The following is a 27,196-nucleotide window of genomic DNA, read 5'->3' as shown; positions in this document are numbered from 1 at the left end:
TGGACAACTTTCACAGCCGTCTGTAAAGCAAATCAGCCCCGAGCGAGGAGGAGAGGGAGGCAGGCCTTACCTCGGTCCAGGCGGAGTACCGCCACCCTCCCACGTTACAGTCTCCCGTGCACTTCTCCCTCGTGCTCGGCTTGGGCTGGCTGTTGCAGAAGCGGTCATCGACCTTCTCCGTCTTCCCCTCCAGCCTGTTGTACTTGGAGCAGTAGATCTCCAGGGTGCGGTACCCCAGCCCGCACTGCGCCGTGCACTCACTCCTCCTCGCGATGTGCCACCTGAGCCGGGGAAAGCAGCCGTCAGCCCCCGCGCCACAAAAACCCGCAAGGGAATCAGAAAGGCATTCTTAAATGGGAAGTTTTGACTCTTCCCAATGCTCTGTGGTCTCCAAGCACTCCAGAAATATTAGGTAATGACCCCTGGCATTACTTCTTGGAGGGAAGGGAAGGTCGCCAGCTTCTCCTTATAGGAAGGAAGCCATGCTGTGGTCCTGTGGGGAGGGAGTGCACAGCCAAGCACAGAGCTTTGACAGCTTTCTGCCCCACATTGCAATGCAGGAGAGCCACCTCAACCCCTAAAAACCAGAAGCTGAAAAACACAGCATCGGAAAGTGACCCGAACAGGCTTGAAAGGTGTGAAAAGTCAATGCATGTGGCGTGAGGCCTTCATGAAAGCTTCAGCTCCCTGAAGTGCAAGCGTGTGACTGCCACAAGGCACACAAGGCCCAGAGGTGCTGGCGGGGATTTGGGGTGCTCCCCCCAGCCAGGAGGGACACCCAGCCTGTGCCTGCTTCCCAGGATGGGCAGCATGGGGAACTCCTGAGGACCCAGATGGGAGGTTTTGGGGAAGCAAAGCCCCTGCTTCACTGACTGGGTCAGTGGGGCATGTTAGCACCCAGCACCTGGCAGGGGCAGCTCCTGGGGAAGGTGGCGGTGACATCCCCTGTGGGGCCTGGGGACCTCTGGCCACTACAGCAGCCTGTGCAGGCACACAGCCCCATTCCTAAGCCCAGAGAGCAACCGCAGCAAAGCCAGGAGAAGAATAAGATCAAGGGGATTTAGAATCAATAGCAATCACAGGAGCCCTCGCATCCCTGCCCGCTTTTCAAACTTGGGCATTTCCCCTTCTCAAGTTTCCAACCTGTCGCAATGGCAACAGCTGTTACCGCGACAACCCAGCCTGCAGCAGCTCCGCAGCCGGCTGTTTTCACCCCAGATTTAACAAAGCAAGAGAAACCCCTCAGAAAACTCGGCAATGCAAACTGCAATGCCAGCAGCCGCTTAATGCCACCATATTTAAGCTCCCGAAAGGAAAACAGATTGCTGCTTAAAGAAAAATGGGTTGCAATGATTTAGGCCACACTCCATCGATTCCAGCTCACCAGGAGTTGTCTGGGGACAGCCTCAAACCCACTCCACACTTAAGCTCACTCCTCACTTGAGGCAAAAAATACAAACCTTAGTGACCCTTTTGCTTTGAGCACGTTTTTTCTTTGCAGGCTGCTTGTAGAACAGCACTGAGCATTTTCTCATCTAAACAGATGCAAATTTCAAGCACTATGCTGCACAATGAGATTTTTCAACATTACGTGATTGTTTAAAAATGTATTCTATAGTTAACACTAATTTAATTCAACACGAGAAACCTGCAAATGTAGAAAAGTGCCTCCCAAAACACAGCTGGTGGGCATCGACCCTTCTTGGTTGAGAGGGAGGCAACTGTTAATCCTTTTTTCTGGTTGTTTTTTAAAACCTAAGACAGGCTGCTGAGAAAAGGGATTAAGGCCAGAGGTGAAAGGAGAGAGGAGTAAACAATAAATATATGATGTAATGTATATACATGAGTGAGTAGAGTGCACCTTAATTCACACTCCGTGCCACAAGGCTCAGTTATCGGGTCAGGCTGGGGAATTCGATCACATCTTTGGTCTGACACCGTGAGCTGGTCTGACTCTCTTGTACACACAGGTTTCCTTTTTCTTTCTCCTACACATGAAAAAAGAAACAAGCATGTTGTTTGAGACATAGGATAGCCATCAAATCAGTTGTTCCTCTACCTCCTTTGATAGCAGTATTTAAGAGACATTTAGTTATGCTTTTAAAATCTCCTTCAGAAACAGAAGGAACAGGGGCAGGAGAGCTGCAGCGTGCAGCACTGCATTTAGCACGATTTGCATACATAGCTGGGAACTGCTGGGTGATAGACCCAAACCAGACACCCATGCCTTCTGCACCCTTAGGCAATGCACGACCTTTTCAGTGCTCCAGCTGCCTCATCTGCAAACCAGGCTGCAGGACTTACCTAGCTCAGAGGGGGCAGTGAGGTTTCCCTGCTTTGCAACTGAAAAACAGCAGCAACGCAGCGCTATACCTTGCAAGCTGGTACGGGGCACCACAAGCAACCTACTGCTGTGGCCAGGGAAACGCTCAAGCCCATAATATGAAAGTCTCCAAGGAAGCAAACAGAGAAGGATTCATCAAGGCTGCTGAGATCCCAGATGAACCCACTGCATCTTCTTTAAAGCCTTCCCAAGCACCTACCTTGGCAGAGCTTACTGCAGGGCTGCCAGGGGCCATAGGCATTCCAGTAAAACTGCTGAGGTTTATCTTCTATGGGGATATTAAAAGTGTAACGAACGTCAGGATTGTACAAATTGCCCACTGATAAAACCTGAGAGGAAAAAGGGATAAAGCAGAGTAAACTAACAGACTTCACTGCCTACTGTTTTCAGTCCAATAATGCTCGGCAGACTTTTCCACACGCACAACATATACTTCACCTGAAGTGTTATCTCTTGCTCAATCCGATCTGTAGAATTAATCCTTTCAACAGTATTATCCGATCCGCTGTATTCGATCACAGCATTCCCAACTTTGATTTCCCTTTTAAACATACTGACGACAAAGTCTCCATTTAATATAAAGTCTCCTTGACTGTTAGATAAGGCTGCATAGGTGCAAAAAACAAGAACTAAAGACGCAGAATTAACTCAGAGGTACATAATAACGTGGGTCATGTGCTCTCAGTGCTCCCTTCCACTGGATTTGGAGGAAAAGTCAACTGGCACCCTTAAACAGAAGGGACGTAAAGAGAGCAGCAGAGGTCTTACAGACATCATGCCTACTCCTTTTTTCACTGGAAACCTCATTAAAATGAAGGCTGAATGCCTGAAGGTGTTCCTAAACAGCTCACCCATAACCTAGGGCGAAGAGACACCGAACAGGCATGCCAAGCAGGCTGCTGTGGGCTGTCTGGATCCCAAGTGTAACGCAGAAACAGTTCTGCCCAAACCTTTTCGTTTGTCGTGCAGATAGGGTGACTTTCACATTGCTTCCAGGTGTGTTCTTAAGGTAAATTTCTGTGCCCTAATTGCCTAAACTTCATTTTCCAGTGGATAATTACCACGGAGTTTGGTCAGCATCTCCCTCCCTCCTCCCCTCTTACTTTTTTATTATTCCAAATCTTAAGGTATGTGAAAGCACCGAAGGCTTAAAGCCTAAATGCTTTATAAAAGGAACAGTTTCCTGAAAACAGCAGTCTGCTGCACAACTTCACACTAATGCGATTATGTAGCTAATTTCCTAAGTTAGTTTCCCCACCATTTCACCCATCACAGCTACATTACTACAAAGCCTCTGTACTGAAAAAATCCAAACTTAACACCAAAACACCAAAGGGAAGCTTTTTACACCAAATGAGGAGAGATAATGAAGCAAAACACTGCTTGGTTGCTAACAATCGTAGATGGAGAAAAACTTAGAAAGCAGACTCTATACTTAACCGAATTCCATACTTTGGAGGCTTTAATGTCATTAGGCAGTGGTAAAACTCATTAAAAGATTCCTTCCCATTTACTGTATCTTCCCCCAACAGTAGGTACGCGTCTTGGACTTGATGACAACATCAAATTCCTCCTAAATTGTTAAGCAACTACAGGGTTCACGGTACTGAGGGCCCGAGATTTCACACTCAGTGAGCTGCAAAATAAGTGGACACATGCACGCTTCTCATTTGCTTCTCTTCAGGCCTAATATGAAGAGATGCTTTCCCAGCAATATTAAAGCAACATTAAAGAAGATTTGACTTCATTGCTTCCCAAGAAGATTAAGGGCCCTCCAAGAAGAGTTGAGAAGTTCTTTGGGGCTCCTTCTGGGGTGAGCCGCTCTGCATAGGCACCACATGGGGACAATTGCTTTTCTAGAAAAGAGGAATGATGAAACCTCTCTCTCTCCCCCAGGACAGAACGCTATCACCCCTCAGTGGGGTTTTCTGATGTGCATCCGTGCTGCCCCATTTTGGTGCATTGCTGTGAAAGCAAAGACTGTGGCAGTGCAAGGACAGTCTGGGAATTGGTGGGGCAGTTTCTGCCTACATAAGGGGTCTGGAAACATGGATAGCCTTTCAGAGTGACAGCCAAAACTACACCATGGTCTCCTCTACCTGCTTTCCAATTGGCACAAAGAAGGGAGCTTCTTCATCCCCCAGCCTTTGCTGGGAACCCCCAGTCCCATTCCTAGTGCACCCAGTTACATTGAGTGCTTAGGCTAAGCTCCACATTTTGGGAAAAGGTGCCAACAACTCATGGATATTGCTGTCCCTTCATCCTCTCTTCAGTCTGTGGGAGTTGTGTGTCCCTGCTTTTGAAAGACACAGCTTGCTCCCTCTGTGCTGGTGCTGCTCTGCCCTGCTCCTCGCTCCCCTTGGGTCAAAGACGCTCTCTGCACACCCCTTTCCCAAAGTACGCATGGAAATCACCACAAAACAGCAGCACCAGCCTGTTCTGCTGAGCTGTCTTTGCAAAACAAGGCGCAGCGAACTCAAAGATCTAATAAATAAGTGACCCCAAGTGCCTGGTGCCAGGCACGGGGTGTGCAGAGGAGGGGACACAGAGCCAGAGCAGCCAGCCTCCCCAACAGGCTGCCAGCAGGCTCTGAGGGACACGGGCAGGACTTGCTGGCAAACCCATTCTGCTGTCAGCAGGGATACAGTCAGCCACAACATGTTGTTTCCTCTACTGAGCCCAAGAAGATCATGCTACAGATTACTGCCTGGCATGGTGAAAAAAACAAACACATGGCCATGTTAAAAGCTATGTGCATGCAGCAGACTGGTCTAACATAGTACTGCAAGCATTCTTCATTTGGCTCTAGAGACGTGCCCACAGGTTTAGAGAAATCACTCTCTATGAATAGCCAACTGCCACAGGCCAAGGTATTGTTAGGTCTAAATCAAATCAACTTACTATACAATATTGGCTGGCGGGGACAAGAAAGGCTCAGACTAAGTGAAATCAGAATTATTCTGATACTGCAATAGAAGATACTTTCTACCCACATCTTTCTAGGTATGTCACATTTACTGCTCAGCCAAGGCATGGTGACAGCAGAGGAGCATTAATTGGCAATTAAGACTCCATCAGAAGTCCCAAGTCTGGCTGCTCCCCAGCTTTGTGCCTCTGCTGTCACCCCACAGCCTGGGCTCAATCGTCCCTCCTAGCCCCAGAGATCCTGCAAGGGGATGCTTCCTATCACCTGAGAGCCTCCCCGACTTTGCTGCAAGGATGGCAAAACCAAAGAGCAGGATGAGGCTGAATGTACTTGGCTGACATACAAGATATATTCTTGAAAAGAAAACCTCCTTTAAATTAGTTCTTCATCTCCCTTCGCAGAGAGCAGCCAGCAGATATATCAACACAACCAGAAAACAGAGCCAAACTCGGGACTGAAACTCACTGCAACTCACCCAGATAGTTGTCATCCTCTGGTTTCCCTGAGTAACTGTGCTGACGCACATCAATATTTGTTGCACCAGCTGGGATGCGGACCACAACGTTATAGCCTAGAACAGATTTAACACAAAGTCTATTACACAGGCATTTCATTTGCTTTTTATGGGGGGAAGGGAGCTGAGTGAAATTACCTCACATTACACAACCCAATACTCTTCATTTAGGGATAGCGTAAATAGATATAAACTGGAATTTGCTATAGCTAGAAGGATTTCGCATTTTCCATCGGTGTTTTTGTAGATTAAGTGTGGTAATGGCTTTTATAGACCCGCATTTTTCATGATAAACTTTTTAGCAACAGATTCTTACCATAATGCACCGTGTTAAATGTGCCCGCAACAGTTTTGCATGAAGAATTATCCCCACCACAAACACCACATTTATCTCTTCTCGCTTTTGAATTCAGCACATGATCACATCCAGCTTGCTTTAAGAGAAAAAAAAAAAATTGAAAAACGAGATTGAGCAAACGCAGACTGGAACAGCATTTACAAACCTCCAAATTAAGCCCCACAAAAGCTTTGTGTGGAGAAGGCTGCCGCGGGACAAATTGCTTTGCTTCCCCACGTTTCTGTGCTGATTTACAGCGCGGCCATCCCACGCTGGTTACAAACAAAAAGCAAGACTCGGGAGCACCGTTTGCACCCGGCAGTGCCTTAGCTGGAGGAAACTTTTTGCAATTCGTCTTTCCCATAGAGAAAAGTGCATCCCCAACGCACAAAATGGAGACCATCATTGCAAAGGGAAGGGAAGATCATTACCCGGCAGAGGCCCTGCACACAGATGTCGTTGGTGTCGGGACCACAGGGCGTCCCGTCGATGACGCGGTCCCGCAGCTGGTAATACGCCGTGTTCCCCGCCACGCGGCAAAACAGCTTGCAGCGATCCTTCATCAGGACTGGGGAGGGAGGAAGACCAGGAGAACATGACCCGCTTGCCATCGCCCCGATGGGCCACCCGGAGGAAGGAGCCCGGCCCCTGCCACTTACTGCCGCTGTATTTGGGCACCCAGCGCACATTGGTGGGCAGCCCGTTGATGTTGAAGTGCTTCCCGTCGAAGTCAGCGCACTGCTCGTCCCGGAAATCCTTCTTCAGCTTTGAGCAGGGCTCAGTGTTGCAGGATTTAAATTTCATTCGGCGCCCCACGCAGTATTTCCCACCGTTTTTAGGCCTGCAGGAAAAAAGGGAAGAGAAGCTGGTTGCACCGTCCCATCAGGGCTGCCTTTACCGGTGCCTCCTGCATTGCTTTCACCTCTCCTCCTGGCCTCCTGCCTCTGACCTCCACCCCACCAAGCTTCTGCATGTGGGATGCGGTGCAGCAGGGAGGTTTTGTCTTATTAAAAGCCAACACAAAACATGGAAGTGATGCTAAAAAGGGATGGAAAAAGGGAGTGTTTGCCCTCCACAGCTGTAGTAAGAGAAGAGAGGAAGTGCAGCATTTTCCTCCCCAGCTGGAGATTAAGCTTCATGCTGAAGGATCCCCATAAGGGGAAGAACCATCCCTCTACAACCTCATCAGCCCTATAGATTTGGAGGGTTCGTCTCTGATCTACTGGCTTGCAAATAACTGAACATCACAGCAGAGAGCTGCTTCCCTGTGGAGGCTAAAAGGCCGGGCAGCACTTAGGGATTTATAGCCCAAAATTGTAGAAATGGTGACACCAGACACTTTTAAATAGCTTCAACTCCACGTGTTCCAGAAAGCACCAAAGACAGCCAGTAAATACTTCACCCCCGTTTCATAAGACAACCATGGTATAAACTGGGGAGACCGGTATCTTCCAAACCACGTAAAAGCCAGTGGATACGCTGGGAGAAATCATCCTTTAAATTTTTCCAGTCCCAGATTCAGTGCTGTGGTCATGTAACTACTGCTGTCCTCTGACAGCAAGTTCTGGACAGCAAACCACTGTGTACATACAGGGGTCTCTACACACAGCAAGCACACAGGCTCCTACTGCTCAACACAACCTTTCAGTGTCTCAAAGTACAGGTGCATCACCCACCTGGGAAGCCCAGCAGTGCCTTTCCTCCCACACATAACATATTCGAAAACTATTTGTGACAAGCAGCAGAGTTCCTGTGAAATCCCTCAGTCCCACCCCAAATACAGCCGGGTATGATTTGTCCTCAGGCACAGCCTGCAGCAGGAGCGCTAACACCAGCTCCACCTGCTCCGAGGGCAGCTCTCACGTGCCGCCTGGAAACTCAGTGCTGCCACTTGCACACCTTTCAGGTGCCTGCAATTAAACAAGTAACAGCGACACAAAGCCCAGCTGACCACGCAGCACTAATGATGGATTTCATTTCACAGACTGCTCTCAAACCACTTCTCAGTAGAGTGAGCCTCTTCTCCACCTTAGTTATTTGTCCAAGTTATTTGTCAAACCAACTCCTGCCTGGCCCCGTCCAGCCCCAAAGGGACATCCTGACCATCTCTGGAAGTTTCCTAGCAGCAGCACGCTCCAGGCCTTGGTGAGCCAGAATCATCCATGGGGGAGTTAATAGGATTCATCGTTTTTTCTTTGAAAGCATTTATACCGCAGTAGGATTGTTGCAATCTGACAAAGCCTTTAAATAATGCAAACATCTAACAGAGCTTTTCTTAAAAAAAAAAAAAAAAAAAAAAAAAACTTGCAATGATGACATTTTTATGGTAACCACATGGCTTCCAATACAAATCAGTTTAATTAATGAGACTTCTAAATGCTGTTAATTAAGAAGAACGTGCAGGAGCCTTTTTTCTTTTTTAAAGGGTTATGTCTGACATGATCTAAGATCCCGAGCTATACTTTCCTTTTCTCTAGACATGACACATGAGATTGAGATAACATTGAACACATGGGCACACCACAAACTGAATGATCCTAAAAGTTGCCATCGCGTTAGAAACCATCAGCTTGGTAAGTGCGGCAGTAAATCTCCCCACAGCAAGCATTTGGGGCTTAAGCACACTCACATTTCAAAAATAGCCCCAAACCACTCTGACAATTTTAGGGTGTTTTTAAACCAGTATTGCCTTTCACAGTCTGGGTAAACAAAAAGAGCTGACCCTGAAAAATAAATCTGCCTCATGTACCATCAATTTTTAGTGCTATGAAGAAATGCTGGATTCTTCAGCGCTGTGTAGTATTTTTATGGATCATCAACACTGTACCGCAGGGCTGGGAGAGAAGCAGTGCACACACAGAAACCTCCTTGCCCTGGCTTGATTTCCCTTATCTCTGACCTGTGTATTTTATCAAGTAATGGCCAGTATTGGACCCACTTCCATTCTGGCATTGCTCTCCTTAAAAACTCTGCAGCCCTGCTTTGCTGACCCCTCAGCTGGCGGTCTCCTTCAAGGCACCCTAGGAAGCCTCAGGACACGAGCTGCCAGCCCGTTCATCCCCACACATGCCCACATGGCCAGCTCAGACAGCTCCCAGCACAGGTATAGACTTTGGTGATGGACTAAAACGCAGGTGTGACCCAGCTTGCATCCAGAGACAACGCTCACCCATGCAGAGAGGCACTCCTGAACACAGGGCTCCTGGCATTGACATTTTGAGAAATATGCCTTTCCCCCATAGTTCTGTAGCTATGCCTTGCTTGGAAAGCAGGGCTCGCACCACAAACCCTCTACGTGACGTGCTGCAGCCTGTGGCTCTGTCAGGACCATGCAGCCTCAAATTTCCATGGGACTGCCCTGGGATGGGTCTGGTCAGTGAACACATTCCTTAAACCTGTGTCTGAACACAGGCTGCTTCCTTTCCAGAGGCCCACAGCTTCCTACAGCCCTGCAAAGAGCTCAGCCCTGCAGGTATCAGAGCAGCATACAGAGGCAGGAGCTGCAGCACAGTATGGGGAGGTCATTTTGAATGCCAGATTTAGCAGAATCTTTTATTGGCATGCAAGATGCCACCCCAGATCCTGGTGCTGAGAAAAAGCTTTAAAAAAGGGAAACAGTCTTTGAATATAAAAGACTTGAAAAGTATTACTCCAGGTTGGTTTTGCTGCCTTTCACAAAGCACAAAAAGCAAAGACAAAACCTGCTCTGTATATTTTTGAGGTACTTTGAAAAGCAAGAGAGGCAGGCATGTTTTGTTCTTGCCTCATTCACTTGCATCATCTCAGCACCACGCTAGCGGGAGGGAGGATAGTGGGAGCCCACACTACGATGACAAATTTTGGAGACAAAACAACACATTCGGCACAAAGCTGTGTGCATGGTGCTACAGCAGATGGCTCCCTGCAGAGCCCTTACGAGGGGTTCGAGAAGGGGCCAGCATCAGGTCCATGGCTCAGGACAAGGAGCTGAAAAATAAACAGTGGGAAGCGTAGGGGATTTTACAGGCAGCTTGGTGCCTAGTGGATGTAGGTGTTTTTGAAAGTCCCAGGCAAAGCAATGTGCCTCACAAGACACCAAGACACTAAACAGATGCTATAAAAGAAGATGGAATTTAAAATCCCTTGGCTAGCCTTTAGGATAAAGAAGATTTTCTATCAGGAAAGCTATCAGTCCAAACAGACACTGCTCCAGAAAGCAGGAATACATCTCACTGACAGCATCCGAAGGTTTGGCTGCACAGCTATTTCTGTGCACGGAAAGGTATTTCATTTCTGTGTATCCATGGCTACTGGGAGACCATATGGCACGTGCTGACTCAGCACAGTGAGATGAGAACTCCTTCACACTTGGGTGTTTCTTGGCGTTGTTTTAATTCACGGGCTGGTGTCCGGCTCCCTTAGCCTCACCCCTTCTCTTCCCTTTCGGCACTTGGCCAGCCCCTGCTGTTGCCATCACTGTCACTGCAGGCACAAACTCTCCCATCAGCACTCCTCCAGCATGGGCTTCAAAGGCTCGCAGCAGGTTTTGCAGAGGGATGAAGAAGCCGTTGCGCTGCTGATGGCAATTTCCTCAGCAATAAGCCGTCTGACACCAAAGGCGAGAAAGCACAGCGAGCCTGCGTGGCCTTTTACAGCCCCTTCCTCCAGCCAGCCACCGAGCTGTCTGCCCTCCATCGCCTTGCTCTGCCCCAGACGAGAGCCCAGAAAGCATCCTGCTCACCCCTTCTTGCTCTCAGAGGACAAAAGGAACCAGCAGAGAAACCAGCACAGTTCACAATTTGTGCAAACACTCTGCTTTCATACCAGTTGCTCAACCCATTACTAGTATTTCACAGGCCACACATTCATCTCCTCGAAGCCTGCGGCCAAATTCCCTGCCATTTCAAATAGCTCAGGATTTTGCGTTCCAGGCTGATGGCAAACATTTTCAAGCACCACTTTTTAATGGGGCACAGATTTCAACTGAGGTTTTGCTAGTCTGCACCAGCTGACACATACCAGCATAAAGGATCAGCTGCGAAAGCAGCCAAAAACTGCAAAAACATCCAAAGCAGGAGAAAAATGGTAGAAAACCACGCAGAAGATCTGGCCTGCAGGAATAGCTGCAAAAGCAGGGCTAAAATGGTGAAAAATGGATAAATAACACAGCACATCTTATCCCCGGACTCCTCCTCTCCATCCAGCATCTTTCTGACCCACAACTTTGAGGAAAGAAAAACACCACTGGGACTAAGCAGGACCCCAGTTGTACCCACTGGGAAAACAGGAGGCAATAAATAAATACAAATGTAACAGCTCTTTCCTTTTTTCTCCCCCACTCAATGGATCCCTTTTTAGCACACTTTACCCCCGAACAGAGCCGCACATCCCTCTCTCAGCACTTACTCAGGCCGGTTGCATTCCCGTATGGCCGTCTTGATGCCACCGCCGCAGGTTCTTGAGCACGTCCCAAATGGGCTCCAGGTCCCCCAGGCTCCATCCACCACCGGCGCCTCTCGCTCCTTGGGCACACACATCCCAAAGCGGCAGTGCTGCGTGCAGAGGGATGGGGAAGGGTTGCATCACATTCCATTACTAGTTGGGTGCCAGAGACCAGCCCTGACGCCAAAACTCATAATGCAAGAACTATTTCACAGTGAAAAAAAATGAACTCATTTACTTGTTTTTGTCACCTTCCTTTTTTTTTTTGAAAAAAATCCAGGGTTTGTTTTTTAGAGTTATATAGCAGAGCAAACACACAGGGATGGCTTCAGGCAGTGATTTACAGGAGTAGGATTGAGGACAACAGCATCCACCAAATACTCCCTGTTTGCTGGTGCCGAACAGCACGGCAGCGCTCATGGCACTGGCGTTTGGAAAAGCTGCTTATCTGATTTCCTGGAGAGCAGCAGGAACCGCAGAGTGTCAGGAGAGGAGACAGACCACAGGGAAAAGAAGAGAAAAAATGCAAACCTCTCCACAGCTGCACAGAGCCCAGAGCAGAAGAGAGAAAGGAAATTTCTAAATCCAAAGGGCAAATTAAAAGTAGAAAAATGAATTTCTCAGTCCAAAGTACTTTTTTTTTTTTTTTTTTTTTTTTTTTTAAACTCAGCCATAACACAGAACTTGCCAAAGCCTGGTCTGTGCTTGTGTTTTCCAGCTCTAACCCTTGTTTTCTTTTGTTTGGAAAAATGGTTTAAATTATCTCAGCAAGCCCCTGTCCCTGATTTTTTATGGTATTAATTGTGTTTCTTTGGGGTGTGTTTGCTAGCACAACTACAGAGACTTCTGGGCAGGCAATAACTAGAGGACAGCCACATTATGGTACTGCTGATCGAAATGGATGGATGGAAAAATGGCATTTCACTCTCACCGAGTAGTTCTTGTTAATGCAGATTGACACCCATGGATATGCCTCTCTGCTGGCAAATGCCTAAACCTCTGCAATTATATGAAGCCCAAACGTTGCTGATTGCTCACAGATTAGAAGAGGTTAGAGACTTAAAGGAGAAAACATGGAGATGCATCACTAAAATATTCCCTTGCAGTAATTCTCCACACCTGAAGATCTTCATGGCAAAGGGGCTGAATTTACTGATGTGCTGTGTTTATCTATCCCCTCCACTAACACCAGAACAAGGTTGCATCAAGACACACCACAAGCTCACCCCCTTTAAGACATCCTTACAAAGCACCTTAGGGAAAGCTATCTGGGAAAACAGCAGACGTAGGGGGCTGAAGAACAGGATGGGGGCCCCCATGCCGGTCCTGCGCAGGGACCAAGAGGTCCGATGGCTATCACCAGCGAACAGAAACACACGACATCAATACAGCAGAGCTGTCCCAGCAGAGAATTTCTTGCAGAAATGTTGATGCTCCCAGCTAAATATATAACCGCAGTCATGCTTGGCACCACTGACCCAGAGAAGACGACCGAATAGCTAACTAGTGAATGTGCACAGCCTTCGGACCGTGACATGACTTAGACGTCTCCCATCCCATGGTTGAGAATTAACCAGGAAATCACCTACATCTCTTGATTTTATTTAAAATTGGGGGTTTGAGGGTGATAGGAAATCAAGTGGGGGGAAAAAAAAAAAAGAGCAGCTGTTTTAAATAAGCAGCAAGATTATCTTATGGAAACGCAATGGTGTTTCTTGGAACCACGCTGTGAATAGTCTGGCTGTGCAGCTTTCATGCCTTTTGTATTTTAAAAATAATTTCTATGTTGAATTACAACAGAAAACTAAAAAGTCTGCCAGGGTTCTCTTTCCTATGAGCTTACAGATCAGACAATGAAGAGAATAAAAGAGTTTTTGTCTGGAGCAAGTTCAAAATAACTTAAACGGACACAAAGTTGAACAGGAGAGCAATAGAAGGGACAGGAGACACTATAACAGACTTTCCTTTCCTTTGTCTTGCCACAGGAGTCCTAGATAATTCACCAAATCCAGCTCCCATCCATGGGCTGACTTTGGCTGAATAGATTAGCAGGGGGCAGACAAGTGCTGTGAAGCTTCATGCATGCATAACATATATGCTACCTGCTGCCCAGAAGGCAGGAGACAAAAATGATTACTACTCGTCTACTCTTCTTTTACCATTCTTTAAACAAACCTGAAAACCGCAAGAGATAGAGGTCCGAGTTTATGACCCTCTTTATTTCCTTTCTTTGTGGCACGGTGATTTATTTCTTGCCTGTAACGCACCAGAGCTGTGAAATACTGTAAACCATTGTGGCTGGTATTCACCCAAACGCCAGGCTGAGCTTATTCCTTGGGCCAGCGGTATCAAATTCAGTGTCCTCACATGCAAAATATGCATAAGCTAACGCTCCCATGTTGTTTTAGTATACTTGATTTAAGAATAAATGCAGAGCCTGATTAAATCTACATCCCAGCAGTTTTAGCCAGACTTTTCTTAGCTATTCAGGCTCCCTCATTTCCAAAGATATCTCCATAAAAAAGGCATGGTATTTTCTCCATCTGCCAACCCATATATCATGGATTTTAAACATGCAGACTTGAAGTAAGGCATTAGTCAGCAAGCAGCAGTTTGATGGGGCTCCTGGCCACAGCAGAGCACCAAAATAGTGATTTATTCCAAGGAAAGGCACTCCAGACTCACACCTCAGCACTTTACAATCCCAAGAAAACACTCAGGAGGAGAGAGTTGATGACAATCCAAACTTCGAGCTTGAATTAGATCAACACAGAGATATAAGAATTACTCCATAAAGCCTTTTTTGAGAGTACATTCAAACGCCTAAGCACGATTGGACTGTGTTATCCTTTCTTAAGAGCCCCTCTGCTCTCTGCTGGGAAGTTCAGGTCACATTTGTCTAAATTTGTCTAGCCTTGTCAGACTGGCTAAATTTGTGGAGTGAAATGTTTTCCCTTACATAGGCTTTAAGAGCCATGCAGATGTACACAGCCTCTCAGCTAATGCATGCTAACTCCAAGGAAGTGCTAATGTGCTGAACTGCAGATGCTTGGAACAACACTCTGGTCCCTATCTGAGGGTAACAATGCTGGTCTGAAAAAAAACTGCAGCCCAGATTTTCAGCCTCAAAATAGTCATTTCTGAGCTTCCAGCAGTGACCAGCACTCACAAATGGAGAAGTTGAAGATACAAGGTCTAAAGTCAAGGAGACTCCAGGGATGCCTAAGTATTGGTGTGCCACTGGGTCCAAAGAGTATCACAGGAACAGGATTTCCAGACACAACTCTAAAGCACATTCTCAACAACAAAAGCAAAAGTGTTGACTGCTCTTTTCCATGAGAAAGGAAGGCAAATTGATACAGTGCCTGTTGCTTTGAATGAATTCAGTCAAGTTTTGTTGAACAAATGACTTCTCAGGCATATATATGCAGCAAAAGATTAATTAAAAAAAAAAAAGATCTACAACCTTTGTTTGTTTTAGTTAGGATTAGAAAACTAGTTAGAATTTTTCTTCAAAATATTCAGCAACTCAATTAAAAGAAAACAAAATTCCTCCCAGCTACTTTTCTTGAGATCTGGACAACTGAAAACTAAAAACTTATTCTAGAAGCCACAATACTAGTGGCTTCTAGCTAACATTGCACATAGAAAGTTTCTATGAATTACTGCCAAAACCGTTCCATACAGAAAATGTCAACCAGTTCTATATTTTACTCATAAGTTGTCAAGATGAGAAGCCAGTTGGCAAATTTACATTATGCAAAATTACTAATTACTCACATCAGATAGGAAATTTCTAATAAAAGCTTAGGGAAGTTTTACAAAAGTTTAATCAAGAGTTCATTCAAGGGCATTAAATTAAAAACTAACATAAGCACTCCAAAAAGAATACCTGCTTTAAACAAAGTTATATCAAGCAATTTTAATCACGTTATGAGGGGTAAAGTTGACTCCTGTGTACCAGGATTATGACACATGGAGCTGGCCCTGGGCTTCCACACTTGCAGGCAGAAGCTGTGCCCCATTCAGCCATCGGGATTAGGGACTGTGACAGACATGGGAGATGTACTACAAGGCAAAAACCACCAGGTGTTACAGACCTTTCCAGGCTCACATTCTGTCCCATCTGCCCAGGGTGTGTGCTGGGTACGACATCCTTTGTGCGCGCCATCAATGTTAATGCACCAAAGTCGCCGGCACTGCATCTGCTTAAGTTATTGAAAACATCAAAATATTAAATAAATTCTTCCCACGTGCCCTACTGGATAGAGAATCCTTTATGAAATTATCCCCCTACGATTCATCATTAAATCAGAAGCTTGATGATAGCCTGATGGCTCATCCCACCCCTGCAGCCAGCAGAGCCAACAGCCAGCTGGTAGGAGCATCCTTCGCACCAGCCCCCTGCCCTCTTCACCCAACCCTGGGAGCCTTACTTTGCTCTGGCAACACCAGCAAGACCAAGGTGTGGAATTGCACTTACCATGTAGGGGCACACTTGGGATCCAGGTCCAAAAATTAACTCGCATTGCTTATTGACATCATAAATCAGCCCAGGAAGCTGCTGCGGCAAGGCGTAAGTTCTTGATGAAGGTTCATCAAGCAAACACTCCCCGTAACCAGTGCTGCAACACAGAGCAGAACAGCATCAAACAGGAGGTGATGAGACCAGAACCCACTGTTTTTCATCTGAGTTAGCCTTAGGGCAGACAGACACCACATTTACCCTATTTAACACACTACAACAACTGCTGTGGGCTCAAGCACAGGGGTGTAGGAGGCTGTTTACCCATTCACCACCCCCTCCTCACACTGTGCTAACAACCATCTACCATAACACAGCCAGCTACCCTGGCAAAAGCGTGTCTGAGCGTGCACAACCTGCACTTAGCTGCTGAGCAAGCACCGATACACATTTAAAAATAAAATCATTGATTAGCAGAAGCAGCACCCATGGGACAGAGCCCCTGGATTTGCCAGGACACCATCAAGGGTCTCGCTCTGTTCCCCACCACAAATTGTGGAAAGGCATCACAGCAAAACGGGTGATCACCATGCGTCAAACTGACCCGAGGGCTCCTTCAACAGTGTTTCCACGATGGACTAGTGCCAGGGCTTTCTCTTGACCTGTGGAGCAGAAAGGCAGATGCAATCTGCCTCCCAAAACACAGCTCCATATCTGGGCCACAGGGCTTGGAAAACTCACTCTTCAGGTTAGAGGAGAGCACGCATTCCTTAAAAGCAACATCCATGGGGGAAGACTTATTCCTCCCCTTAGAGAGGCCAGTCCTTGCCAGCTTATCACGAGGCTGAACTGGCAGGGACTAGATGCCAGGGCTGCATTCCTGCCCTATGTAAAGGATGCGTGCACACACAAATCCCTCTCATTTCCTCCAAGCTCTGCACACCAGGGTTTCAGATTAACTGATGAACCCTGTGGGACACATGCACATGTAAAAACAGCCTGACACACACAGATGTAAGGCCTTACTCCAGAAACTCAGTGATGTATTTCCTACTGCATTTTGACCACATCCAGGGATTGGTGTAGAAGTTCAGCGTTGGCGCCATAACGTGCTGTTGATTTTTTCCTCCATCTTCTTTGCACTTGTGATTGTCATCGTGTGGCATGTTAAACCTAAGAGAAACACAGCAGTGACAGCTTCAGTTGGATAAATGACAAAGTATTTAGTGTAGAAAGATCAACAGCACAAACTAAATATAAGCAAACTTGAGATTTTTCCACAGATAGGCTACTGGTAGGCATTACAGCATAAAAATAGATGATTCATTTAGGGACATAGGGACCCTTTTTGGGGTAAGACACGACTTCAGCTGGGGCTTTCTTTTCAGCTGATGGGCTTGGTCCTGCAGGCAGGCACCTGGTCCTACGTCTCTGGAATTGATCCAAAGAGCCAAGAGATAGTTGGGGGAATAGGTCTGCAAAGGAGAGGGATGGCTTGAGCCCACGGACAACCAGAGCCTGAAGTCCCTCGTGTATGTAGGCAGTACCCTGTGTTGGCTGTATAACGGGCTGCACTGGGGATAGACTTGGCTCCTATACTTTCTTCTGCAGGTTTCCAAAATGCCATCGAGCATCAGTATCAGCACAAACCCACGAGAAGCTTGCAGCACATGACACATTGAGGAATGCGGCAAATACGCAACGGAGACAGAACGGCTTAAACCACTTTGCTGTTTGAAGTGGAAAAGGGGAAATGACCCAGTGTGATCCTGCGCTCGAAAGCTGGGGAGTTTACATCCCATTAAGATTACCTCCGGTGAACCACCTTGCCACTCTGCTCCCTGCAAAAGAGCAAGGAGGCATTTCCTGCTCAGCTAACCCCTCTGGGGCAGTGTTAGCGAGGGAATTAGCCACAGGTTGGGTGTGGGGAAAGCCAAGCCTTGGGGGACTTTCTGTTGGGAAATCTCATGTAAATAAATACTACTGCGATTCAAAATAGAACGTTTCAGGCAGCCCTCTGTGCAGAAAAAGGGAGTTTAGGACAATGAGCGATCTGTGCCTGGGTACTCATCCATCCCACACCCACAGCTCCCACTGCAAACCAGGTGGGAGGTGGTTTCAGACTGAGCCAGCTGCCTAAAAGGGCTGGGGACAAGGGACTATATGACCTAAAATGACTTCTCTTATTACTCATTCTCAAAATCAAAATGAGTTAAAATAAATTTCCATCGGAAGAGGTGAATCTTCAATGATGGCATCTCTTCAGGGCATGTCAGTAGCATGAGATTCAGTAGCATGAGATTTACCTTGGCAAAACGGCTCAGCAGGTGGGTCGGGCTCGTTTATGCATACCAACCAACTGCCACATACCCTGGGTAACTCCCCTCTTTCCTGCAGCTGCTGGCTGCCCCCAGCAGCCCCATGTACTGTTGAGGTGGCAGGCTGGAGACCTGCTCTCGGAGACTTCAGTCCCAAAGGCCAGGTGAGATGTGCCCCTGTCCCTTGCCTTCATCCTCCCCACAGCACCTTAGGATATTTCGTTAGCTTTCCCCCCCAGCTTGGGGTACCGTCATTCATCCGCCCCAAAACATGGATCTGATGTTTTTGCTGCTCTTGGATAAGCTCCACAGCACTCCACCGCCTCCAAGTCACACCACAGCTTAATCCTCCTCGGTGGTATGCCTTCTACCCAAGTATATTTATCTCCCCTCAAGTAATTCAGCTCAGCAGGTACTGAGTCCTAGCCTGGCTGGCAAGTCCCAGCTAGCATAAATCTCAATCTATTTGAATGTAAATGTATTTACATAAAACATACACATGGCCAAGTTCATGTGCTATTGTGAACGCAGTGCTCAGTCCATTATCTTCACTAATTGAACAGCTCCTGTAGGGGTCACAGACAGTACCCAGCTCTGCCAGACCTAGGAGAGAACAAAGAGGTGTACAATAGAAAAGGAAGCGTCACCCATAGTTTAGCACAGGCAACTAACATTGTCACTACAAAAAAAAAAAAAAAAAAGTTTTTAAATGACAAAGAAAAGGTTTTCCTTACCCAGAGTATCACACTTGTCGTGCGCTCTACAAATGTCCTGTCTGAAAGCAGAACAGACCTGACATGTTAGTTTTCAGTGCAGCAGTGAGATGAAGTACAAGCACAATAACAAAAACATCCACAAGCACTTCTTGCTCCTCCAGCGGGCCTTCTCGTGCTGCTTTGCCACATTGCCCAGTCAGAGCCCGACCCAACCAGGGGGTTTCACACACGTTGATACCCTGGGCAGTCCTGAACCCAAGTCATCTACTGCCATGGGGGACACGTTATCCCAGTTCTGCTTGTAGTTACACTACTTCAACAACTGCATGTGATTATACCCACATCAAACTGAATGTTTCACACAGCTACAGATGTTACGTGCTCACAGCCTCTGACACACGACTGGCCATGGTCTTCATGAGAACATCCACCATACCTGGTGACAAGGACGGCTGTGTCGTGCTGAAGGTGACTTCCTTCGGGGTGGTTCTGGGATTGCTGCCACTGGCAGAAGTTTTTTAATGTTGTCTGGGCATTGTAAGATATTGCAGGACCATCCTAAAAAGCAATACACATAAAAGCAGGTATTTAGTTATTCATCTCAAGGCTTGCTACAAATGTCACTGTCAAACAGATGGAGAAGAAAAACACTTCCTTTACCTGTTCGTTATGTATCACGACCAATTTCACAATCACAATATTAATTAAATTTCCAATGCTTGGGTCTTTGTAGATAGAAGCCACCTGTTTTAAGAAGAAACAGAATTATTCAAGGAAACAAATAAGACAACACTTGCATATTTTTCATTTTGCAACCTTTTTTCTCCTGAGCCACTCTTCTGCCCTGCTCTGTGCTCTGATGCTACCTGGCCCTGTATGTACCCACGAACTCACTGCACACCTTGCAGAGACCTCCTGCCAGCAGCACGATATTATATGGAACAAGCCACTGATATTGCAGATACCCAACGCTTCCCTTTGCTTTACCACATCACCAAATTACAGGATCATTCTGCTCCAACACCCAATGACCGCTGACCATGACTGTCAAGAGCAGCTTCTTCTCTCAAGTGCCTCATTTTGACACGGACAGTTTTAGACCACAATATCCAGGGTGCTTCTGCACTCAAACAGGATGACAATCCCTGCAATAACATGACCAGGTTGGATGCTCCCTTCCAGTCACCATGTATCCATAAAGCTGCCTGTCCAGGGATTGCACAACTGCATCCTACTACCAGCAGCTACTAAAATGCTTGTCCTCAGCCTGGAAAGCCAGCCCTAGCACTGTTCTGAGGACCAAAGTGATCACAATCTCTCTCTCCTTTAACAGCAAGGGAAGCCAAGCAAGCGCATAACCTACTAGCATCCATCCCTAGGAAGGCTCAGTCCTCAAAGCACATTTTTAATTTAGCTGCTATTTGATGTGAGCCTAAAAAAGGAGTACAATCTGTAGGTTAAAGGGAGAGGTGTGGGAAGGGTTAGGAAATGTGATTGGTCTGGGAAGGAAGAAGACTCCAAGTGATGCTTTCCAGCCAAGCTCTACCAAACTTTACATTACACCCAGCTGCGGCAAACTGATGGTATTCACATGGCAGAAAAGAAGTTCTTTGGCCACCAGGGGTGAACCCACTCCCCGCAGCTGCATACTCACTATTGACATCAACGTTAAGACATAGTGCTGTAGATTGGCTCCATGGTAGGCAACCATCCTGCTGTCAGCCACCACCATCACTTCCACAAACCGAGGGTAGGAGAGAAACCGCTTTGTTCTTCTGTGGCTCTTCTTTTCACTGATAGTCCCGGTCTTGTTGCTATCCGCAGAAAATGAATTCACTTCCAGGCTGTGCTTTAACATCTCCACGTCGGATAATATGCTGCTGTCTACCCACTGCTTTCTCCAGTGTTTCCGCTTGCTCTTTTTGTGACTATGTTCATGATCTACAATTAAAAAGCAGACACATAAAGTACATTCTGGAGTGAGTAGAGTTAATATCCCAAGCATCATGTCAAAATACCTATTGACTTCAACCAAGATGTAGTAGGCTTGCTCTAAACAGATAAACAAAAGAGAAGCCTTGTGTGGAAGCCTACCACATAATCCAATGTCTTTAATTCTTAAAGACTGAAGCCAATGACACTTCGGGTAAGGGCTCTCCAGCTGTAGGAGCATCCCGTGGCCGTGCAGGAGGCCCCGAGCAGGAGGCTGCAGCGGCTCCGCTCGCCCCAAGCCCGGTGAGGGTAATTAGCCAACGCAGCGGCAGCGTGAGGATTCTGGGCACGTCCAAGGTGGCCAGGAAACCACAGGAAACAAAGGTCCAAATCCTGTATTTCTAACTCAGGCATGAAGGACAGCAGGATTTGGCCTTCATAGTGAAGCAATTATATATGATTTATTTCTGTCTCTAACAATAACATGGCTGGGCTTCAATTCCCCCCCTCCCTTTATTATTCTGTGCTACAGGAATGGTAAAGGTCATCTAATAGCCAGCTGCCACTGGCTAAAGAATAGAATTCAGGAAGTTTCACATATACTGCTTTTGATATTCAATTAGGCCAAACATAAAAGCAGCCTGAAAATATACTCCATGCTGACACAAAGACGGCAAAGCGAAGAGGGAGAACAGGCAAATAAAACATATGGAACGTGTACAATTAAGATTTACCATCTGATTAGTATGTAATTATAGCATTATTTAAATATAAGAGCAAAATCAGTCTTATTTGATGCCACTTAATTTTTAATCATTTCATCATAGGAAGTTGCTAATTGAATGTGATTCATCCACGAGAGTCTGTTCGCTTCTGCATTTAATATAAAGCCAGATCTGAACTACTCATCTAAGACTCCAGGCTACAACCCTCACGGTCTTTGTAGCTTTAGTTTAATTTAGTCATGCTGGTGAAAAATATCACATTTCCTTATCTGACCCAGTGAGTAGGTTAGAGGAAGCATAATATTAGGGAACAAAGGAATATTCAATGCTCAAACAAGATTTAAACGATAAGAAACTTCTTAGCTATTTCTCATGTGTGGTTTCCTCCTAGGATATTTGGTAATAATTTCCAAAAAAAGAAATATGAAATATATTCTCTAACATCAAGGCAGGCAAAGGGGTTGGCCAGCATCTAGCCATCTGAAAAATACTGTTTTTCCCCCACATGTACATAGGCAATGGATTATTTAAGAATTAAATTCCGTTTACTCTGCACTACCTAAGCCCTGTGAATTCCCCTTTCTTGATACAGTCCAGACCACCTTAATACAGCGGAGAGTCCACAGTTATTTGAGTAAGAATTCGAGAAAGCCAATGGCATTTGTGGTTATAATTGGATTGCCCTAGTTCCTCTACACTAATCAATGCCGTTGTGCTGGCAAGGTTGTGCTCTCATGCTGGCACGGCTTCGTGGGCAACCGTGACATTATCCCGACTTGTGCAGTGCCAGTCAGCGCAGGGAGCCAACCGTGCATACAAATAACTTAAAGGTGAGAAGACGACCAGACGGTGGAGAAAGTGCTAACCTCAGCCCTCCACCCAGTCCCCCGCATGCTATGGGGCTCCTCTCTGCACCCTTGGCTGGTCACTTAAATTTCCGTATTAAATTACTGACTTCCAGAGGGATCGGCCACTCGAGGAAAAACACACTGAGAGATGCTCAACAAGGGGGCTGCAGCGAGGCTGGAGGTAGGGCTGCCATGCGAAGGATTGTGAAAGAGGGAAGTGTAAAGGATTCTTTGAAGTGACACCCATTATGTTGGAGGTACTTAAATTAATTTTTATTTACCAGGCTTGTGCTGCTCAGGAAAAACAGGAAAAAACACCTTTTTTTCCCTGTTACACAGGTCTCACGGTGCTTCCTCTCTCCAACACACAGCTCATCCCTTCAAAGCCCAACATATTTTTTCCCACGTATGAAGTCACTCCAACACTTACAGCATGATATCTGGACACCGGTCACGCACAGTATGTTTGCCAACCTAGTTACTGTAAAACCAAGCTCAAGCGAGTGGGGATACATTTCATGTCAAGCCCCTCCTGGACTTTGATAGTAGTGAGCTGTTATCTTCACCCATCTTGCGTGTAACTACACTCAGAGATGGTGCACATTCACCTGTAAAAGATTAAACACTAATGGCAGTGTACTGCTCTCAACCCATGCATGAAAACTCCCACCAGCCTTGCTGGGAGTCGCACCCAGGGACTGCCAGCACTCTGCTGTTGCTCTCTCTCACACTGTGTTACGATGGCCACAACACAACAGAAACACTTTTACTCAATGGTGTGTCCTACTCCTACTGCAGTTTAATTAAACACAAGTGAAAAACTCACATCATACAAGAAAACTGTAGTCTTATACCACCAGCTTCCATTGCAACACAGAACACCAAAAAAGGGTGTGATATTTTTCCACATGCTTTTGCATTTTTTTTTTCCCCCCCTATCATGTTAATATATTAACAGAAATCAGGAAGCAAAATGGTCTGTTTGGCAAGCTCTCAATCTCTGCAAATGACCTGAAAAACATCTACCTACACACGGCAATAATTGGATGGGTTTAAGTACCAAAACATTTTCCTTAATTTGCAGAAAAAACAAAACCCCAACGAGTAGACAAACACTTCAAAACCACGCAAGCTGCAGATCAATAATTCAAGTACTAGGCTAATCTATGCACTGATTCAACAGTTAATATTCATTTATGAGATGGCTAAAAGGCTGCTGGAGTAATGCCCGTTTTATTGCTTGCTTTACTAAGACAATACATGGTAGTCATACCATCTCTAGACAGGTGCATGATCTCTCTTTTTTTTGTTTGTTTATTTGGTTTATTTTTTATTTTTTTAGTTTATTTTTTGCTACGTGAAACTTAAAAAAGAGGTCTAATCCTGTGATATTCACTGTGACAGGGATATTCCTTCCCTGATGGCATCTTCCAACACATGCTGCTCGTGCTTGCTTAAGATGCCTCAGCCCTGAGCCCACTGAGCTGATTTATGGACGAATCCTGGTGATTAATGGAGTATCCCAAGGGAGAATCAGGCCCTCCACGAGCACTTTGCATGCATGAAAGGGTGACAGGGCAGAGCCAGGGACTGCTTTTGAAATAGTAGCTATTGTTATGCTAAAACCAAAAATTAAAAGAAAGGGCGATCGCTTATCCCAACAGTTCTAATCCTTTCCATTTCTGCATTAACTTGTCCTTGGAATAGAAAGCAATTTGCACAATTAAATAAGACATGTGACAATGAAAGCAATTCCAGTTCAGCTCCAAGTTCATGAGAGCTGTACATAGCAGGGGAAAAATAAAAGGAGAAAAAGCAGGAGAGGGAAAAAAATGTCTATTTCTAGAGCTAATAACATTAATGACCTCTCCCTGCTAGAAAAGGAGCGTGGTCCTTTCAAATCAGCTTACTCTTGTGAGTTTTCTGAGCCTGTGACCTAGAATTTTTAACACGAAGTTTGCTACCCTGTGACTGGCCCAGAACACTCCTAGAACTGCTCTGATCCAGCCCTGCAGATGATAACACCCTAGTTTGGGAGTTAATTATTTATTGCACACCTTCATAAAGCAGATCAAAATTCAATGGAGCTCCCTGAGGGCAGCATGTGCCCTGTCTCCCCTGGCTCCAGCACAACCACAACAGCAAACCCTGCCCCGATGCCTTGGTACAAGCTCTGGCTACAGTCAGCTTGCCCAAATTTGCTGCCTGTAGCATTTACAGCTGCTGAAGCAGCTGCCACCCCTGGAAAGGAGATACAAGAGGCAAAACTGATTTTCTGCATGCAGAGGTCAACAGCGGATGACATCCAACCATGCTCTTCTTGCCAAGAAATGGGATGGAAACTGCCTCCTTGTGAGGTCCCCCACAGGTCCTGAACTGGACCAAGGGACTTTTCTAGCCCTGGGTCTGCAATATAAGCAGGAGCGCCATTTTCATTCTATATCAATACATTATATATCTCTATCTATAGATTTATCTACAAATACATCTCAGATGAATTTATAGGTGGACAAACGCTCATTTCTGTTACCATGGGCACGTTGCTGGAGGCAGGAAGCCCACACTTACACCAGCACAACCCAGAGCAGAACACCCTTTGCTGCTGGCAGCTTGTCGCTCTGGATTGCCCCTTGGCTTTGCATCCAGAGCTGCTGTCACCAGCAGAAAAGGAAAATAGCTTTTACTGGTAGAGGTGAGATTAATGACCTGCACTAGGAGAGAAATGAAGGGTCCAGGTCAGCCAGGATCCACAGAGAAGGGCAGTCTGCACTAAGGGTGAAAATGAAAATTTCCTTAACTTTTCTAATCCCCAAACCAGAAAGTGCTCAAATGCAAATTAATCTGAACCACATAACTGCCAGAAATCAACCGGAGTTTCAAACTTCATGAGCGAGAGCTGGACAAAACCACATGAATCAAACTTTTATGGCTGGAACTAATGAAAATGCAGTAAAATATCAGACCTTTCATAGGTGCCATTATTAGAGCAACGAAGGAGGGAAGTTTTAATTTTCCACGTTCATACTTCCCTTCAATTAGGAAATAACCTTGGAACAGAAGAGCTCCCTCTGAGCCTCTTCCAGAAGAATCAAAATATTGACCTTCAAAACTAAATTTTTTCTTTGCTGTTAAGAGAAACGTTTGCTTGCTACCCAAGCATACCTGCTTGCTAATTTCCTTCCCCTCCTTCCCTTTGAATTTCACACTTACACTACTAAGTGGCTTCCTAGGTGCCCGACTGGAGCCAAGCCAAGCTCCTTGGAAGGGCCCGTGCCCAGGAGCACCTGGGGCTGCAGTCAGTGCCCGCTTCCAGCCCACAGCACGCAATTTGAAAGACCATCAAGCAATGGAGCAGTCCCATAAGCTGTTTCGATGAAGCACCGGTGATGGCAGAAGGAGCAGCCCCATCTCCCTTCACCCTCCGCATCTTCATCCTTGGAGGTGTCAGGGCTCAATGAGGCAGAACTGAGCCAAGGCTGGCTGTGCAGCGCTGCCAAGTCCTGCTCAAACCAAGCAGGATGCTGATGGAGGTGAAGTCCAGGCATCCTCCAAAGGGCATTTCTGCAAGTCTGGGATCCTACTCATCTCCCAGATGCCCTCTGTCTTCTCTCCTCTCAGTGTCCCCTTGAGCTCGCAGCCGTCCTGAACTTCTCCATCGCTATGGATCTTAGCTCCAAAGACGCACCAATTATGCTCCTCTCCCCACAAAAATTCATGCCTTTTCTACAAAACCCTCAACTTCAACTGCCCAGCACGTGAAAACTTTTCCTAGCTCCTCACCATGTGAAAGAGCAGCCCCTCCAGCCCACCCTCAGCCCTGCTAAGGGACCACACGCTGCAGAGGAGGCCAGGAGACTTCAGCAGAGATGCTGAACCCACCTCCACCTCTCAGCTGGATCCTGCCTTTTGTCCTGCTGCTTGAACCAGACAGCTTGAGAACCACGGGCTCGCAGTTAGCACCAATCAACTTCCCGTTGAAAGAAAAATATTCGCTGTTTTTACACCATCTGAGCACCAAAGACCACACGTACTCTAGACATTTCCTTTCCCAATGATGCATGAGAGGATGCATTCCAATTTTAAAGAACTTTTCTCTGCCTAAGGTAAAAACTTGTATGTGAAAGCAATCAATTTTGCACAGCAGACAGAAACTAGATTAATGAACAAAACAATAAATTGCCTTTTTAAGGCACATGCGAATTAAGTATGTGGGGGAAAATGGTTCAAGATCGTCTTACAGACAAAATAATTAAATAACTGCATCTCACAACTGCAAGGCACAAAAGCATCATTGAACTGATAGAGAATTGGTTTACAGGATGGCTGACAAAGTTACAGTGCTGAAAATCACCTGTACCAGTTCCATAACCCACAGGTTTGGAAGGAAAAATAAACCGACCCTGCAAAATGACTAGAAAAAAAAAAAAAACAAACATTGAAAAATACTCTTAGAAATCACCCTGACACTAAGCCCAGTGTTTTATCAGTGAGAAGACACTTATCTCAGCCAGGCTGTGGGTCAGACCAGTACATACCACAGCCACGGAAACACAACCAGTGGCATTTCAGCCTGCCAGGAGACCAGTCATGGCCAGTGATGCCACACCAGAAGAGCTGAATGAATGAGACCACAAGCAGACCATTAGAGAA

At 46.2% G+C, this 27,196-nt stretch overlaps 1 protein-coding gene across 4 annotated transcripts in view; it reads right to left on the bottom strand.

Moving 5' to 3' along the window:
- The window catches only part of ADAMTS9 (ADAM metallopeptidase with thrombospondin type 1 motif 9), a 76,488-nt gene that overhangs the window by 41,059 nt on the left and 8,233 nt on the right, over positions 1-27,196 (bottom strand). For 3 of the 4 annotated variants that reach the window (XR_014696607.1, XM_084531557.1, XM_084531558.1), the window contains 17 exons: positions 20,696-20,982; positions 19,702-19,785; positions 19,478-19,599; positions 19,060-19,100; positions 18,823-18,928; positions 17,034-17,180; positions 16,026-16,167; positions 15,643-15,750; positions 11,507-11,652; positions 6,781-6,962; positions 6,553-6,689; positions 6,101-6,218; positions 5,746-5,841; positions 2,783-2,949; positions 2,544-2,673; positions 1,862-1,988; positions 71-281 (listed from right to left, as the gene is read on the bottom strand). Coding sequence is in view for 3 of the 4 variants with exons in the window: in XM_084531557.1 (XP_084387683.1) it covers positions 71-281; positions 1,862-1,988; positions 2,544-2,673; positions 2,783-2,949; positions 5,746-5,841; positions 6,101-6,218; positions 6,553-6,689; positions 6,781-6,962; positions 11,507-11,652; positions 15,643-15,750; positions 16,026-16,167; positions 17,034-17,180; positions 18,823-18,928; positions 19,060-19,100; positions 19,478-19,599; positions 19,702-19,785; positions 20,696-20,982 (2,351 nt within the window). In the remaining variant the exon portion in view is untranslated. The remainder of the gene's footprint in view (positions 1-70; positions 282-1,861; positions 1,989-2,543; positions 2,674-2,782; positions 2,950-5,745; positions 5,842-6,100; positions 6,219-6,552; positions 6,690-6,780; positions 6,963-11,506; positions 11,653-15,642; positions 15,751-16,025; positions 16,168-17,033; positions 17,181-18,822; positions 18,929-19,059; positions 19,101-19,477; positions 19,600-19,701; positions 19,786-20,695; positions 20,983-27,196) is intronic. The other variant, XM_084531556.1, reaches the window with a different exon arrangement.

The sequence above is a fragment of the Aythya ferina genome (assembly GCF_964211825.1).
Source record: "Aythya ferina genome assembly, chromosome: 10".
NCBI lineage: Eukaryota > Metazoa > Chordata > Aves > Anseriformes > Anatidae > Aythya > Aythya ferina.
Note: the sequence above shows the minus strand (reverse complement) of the source record. Positions and strands in the feature narration are given on the sequence as shown.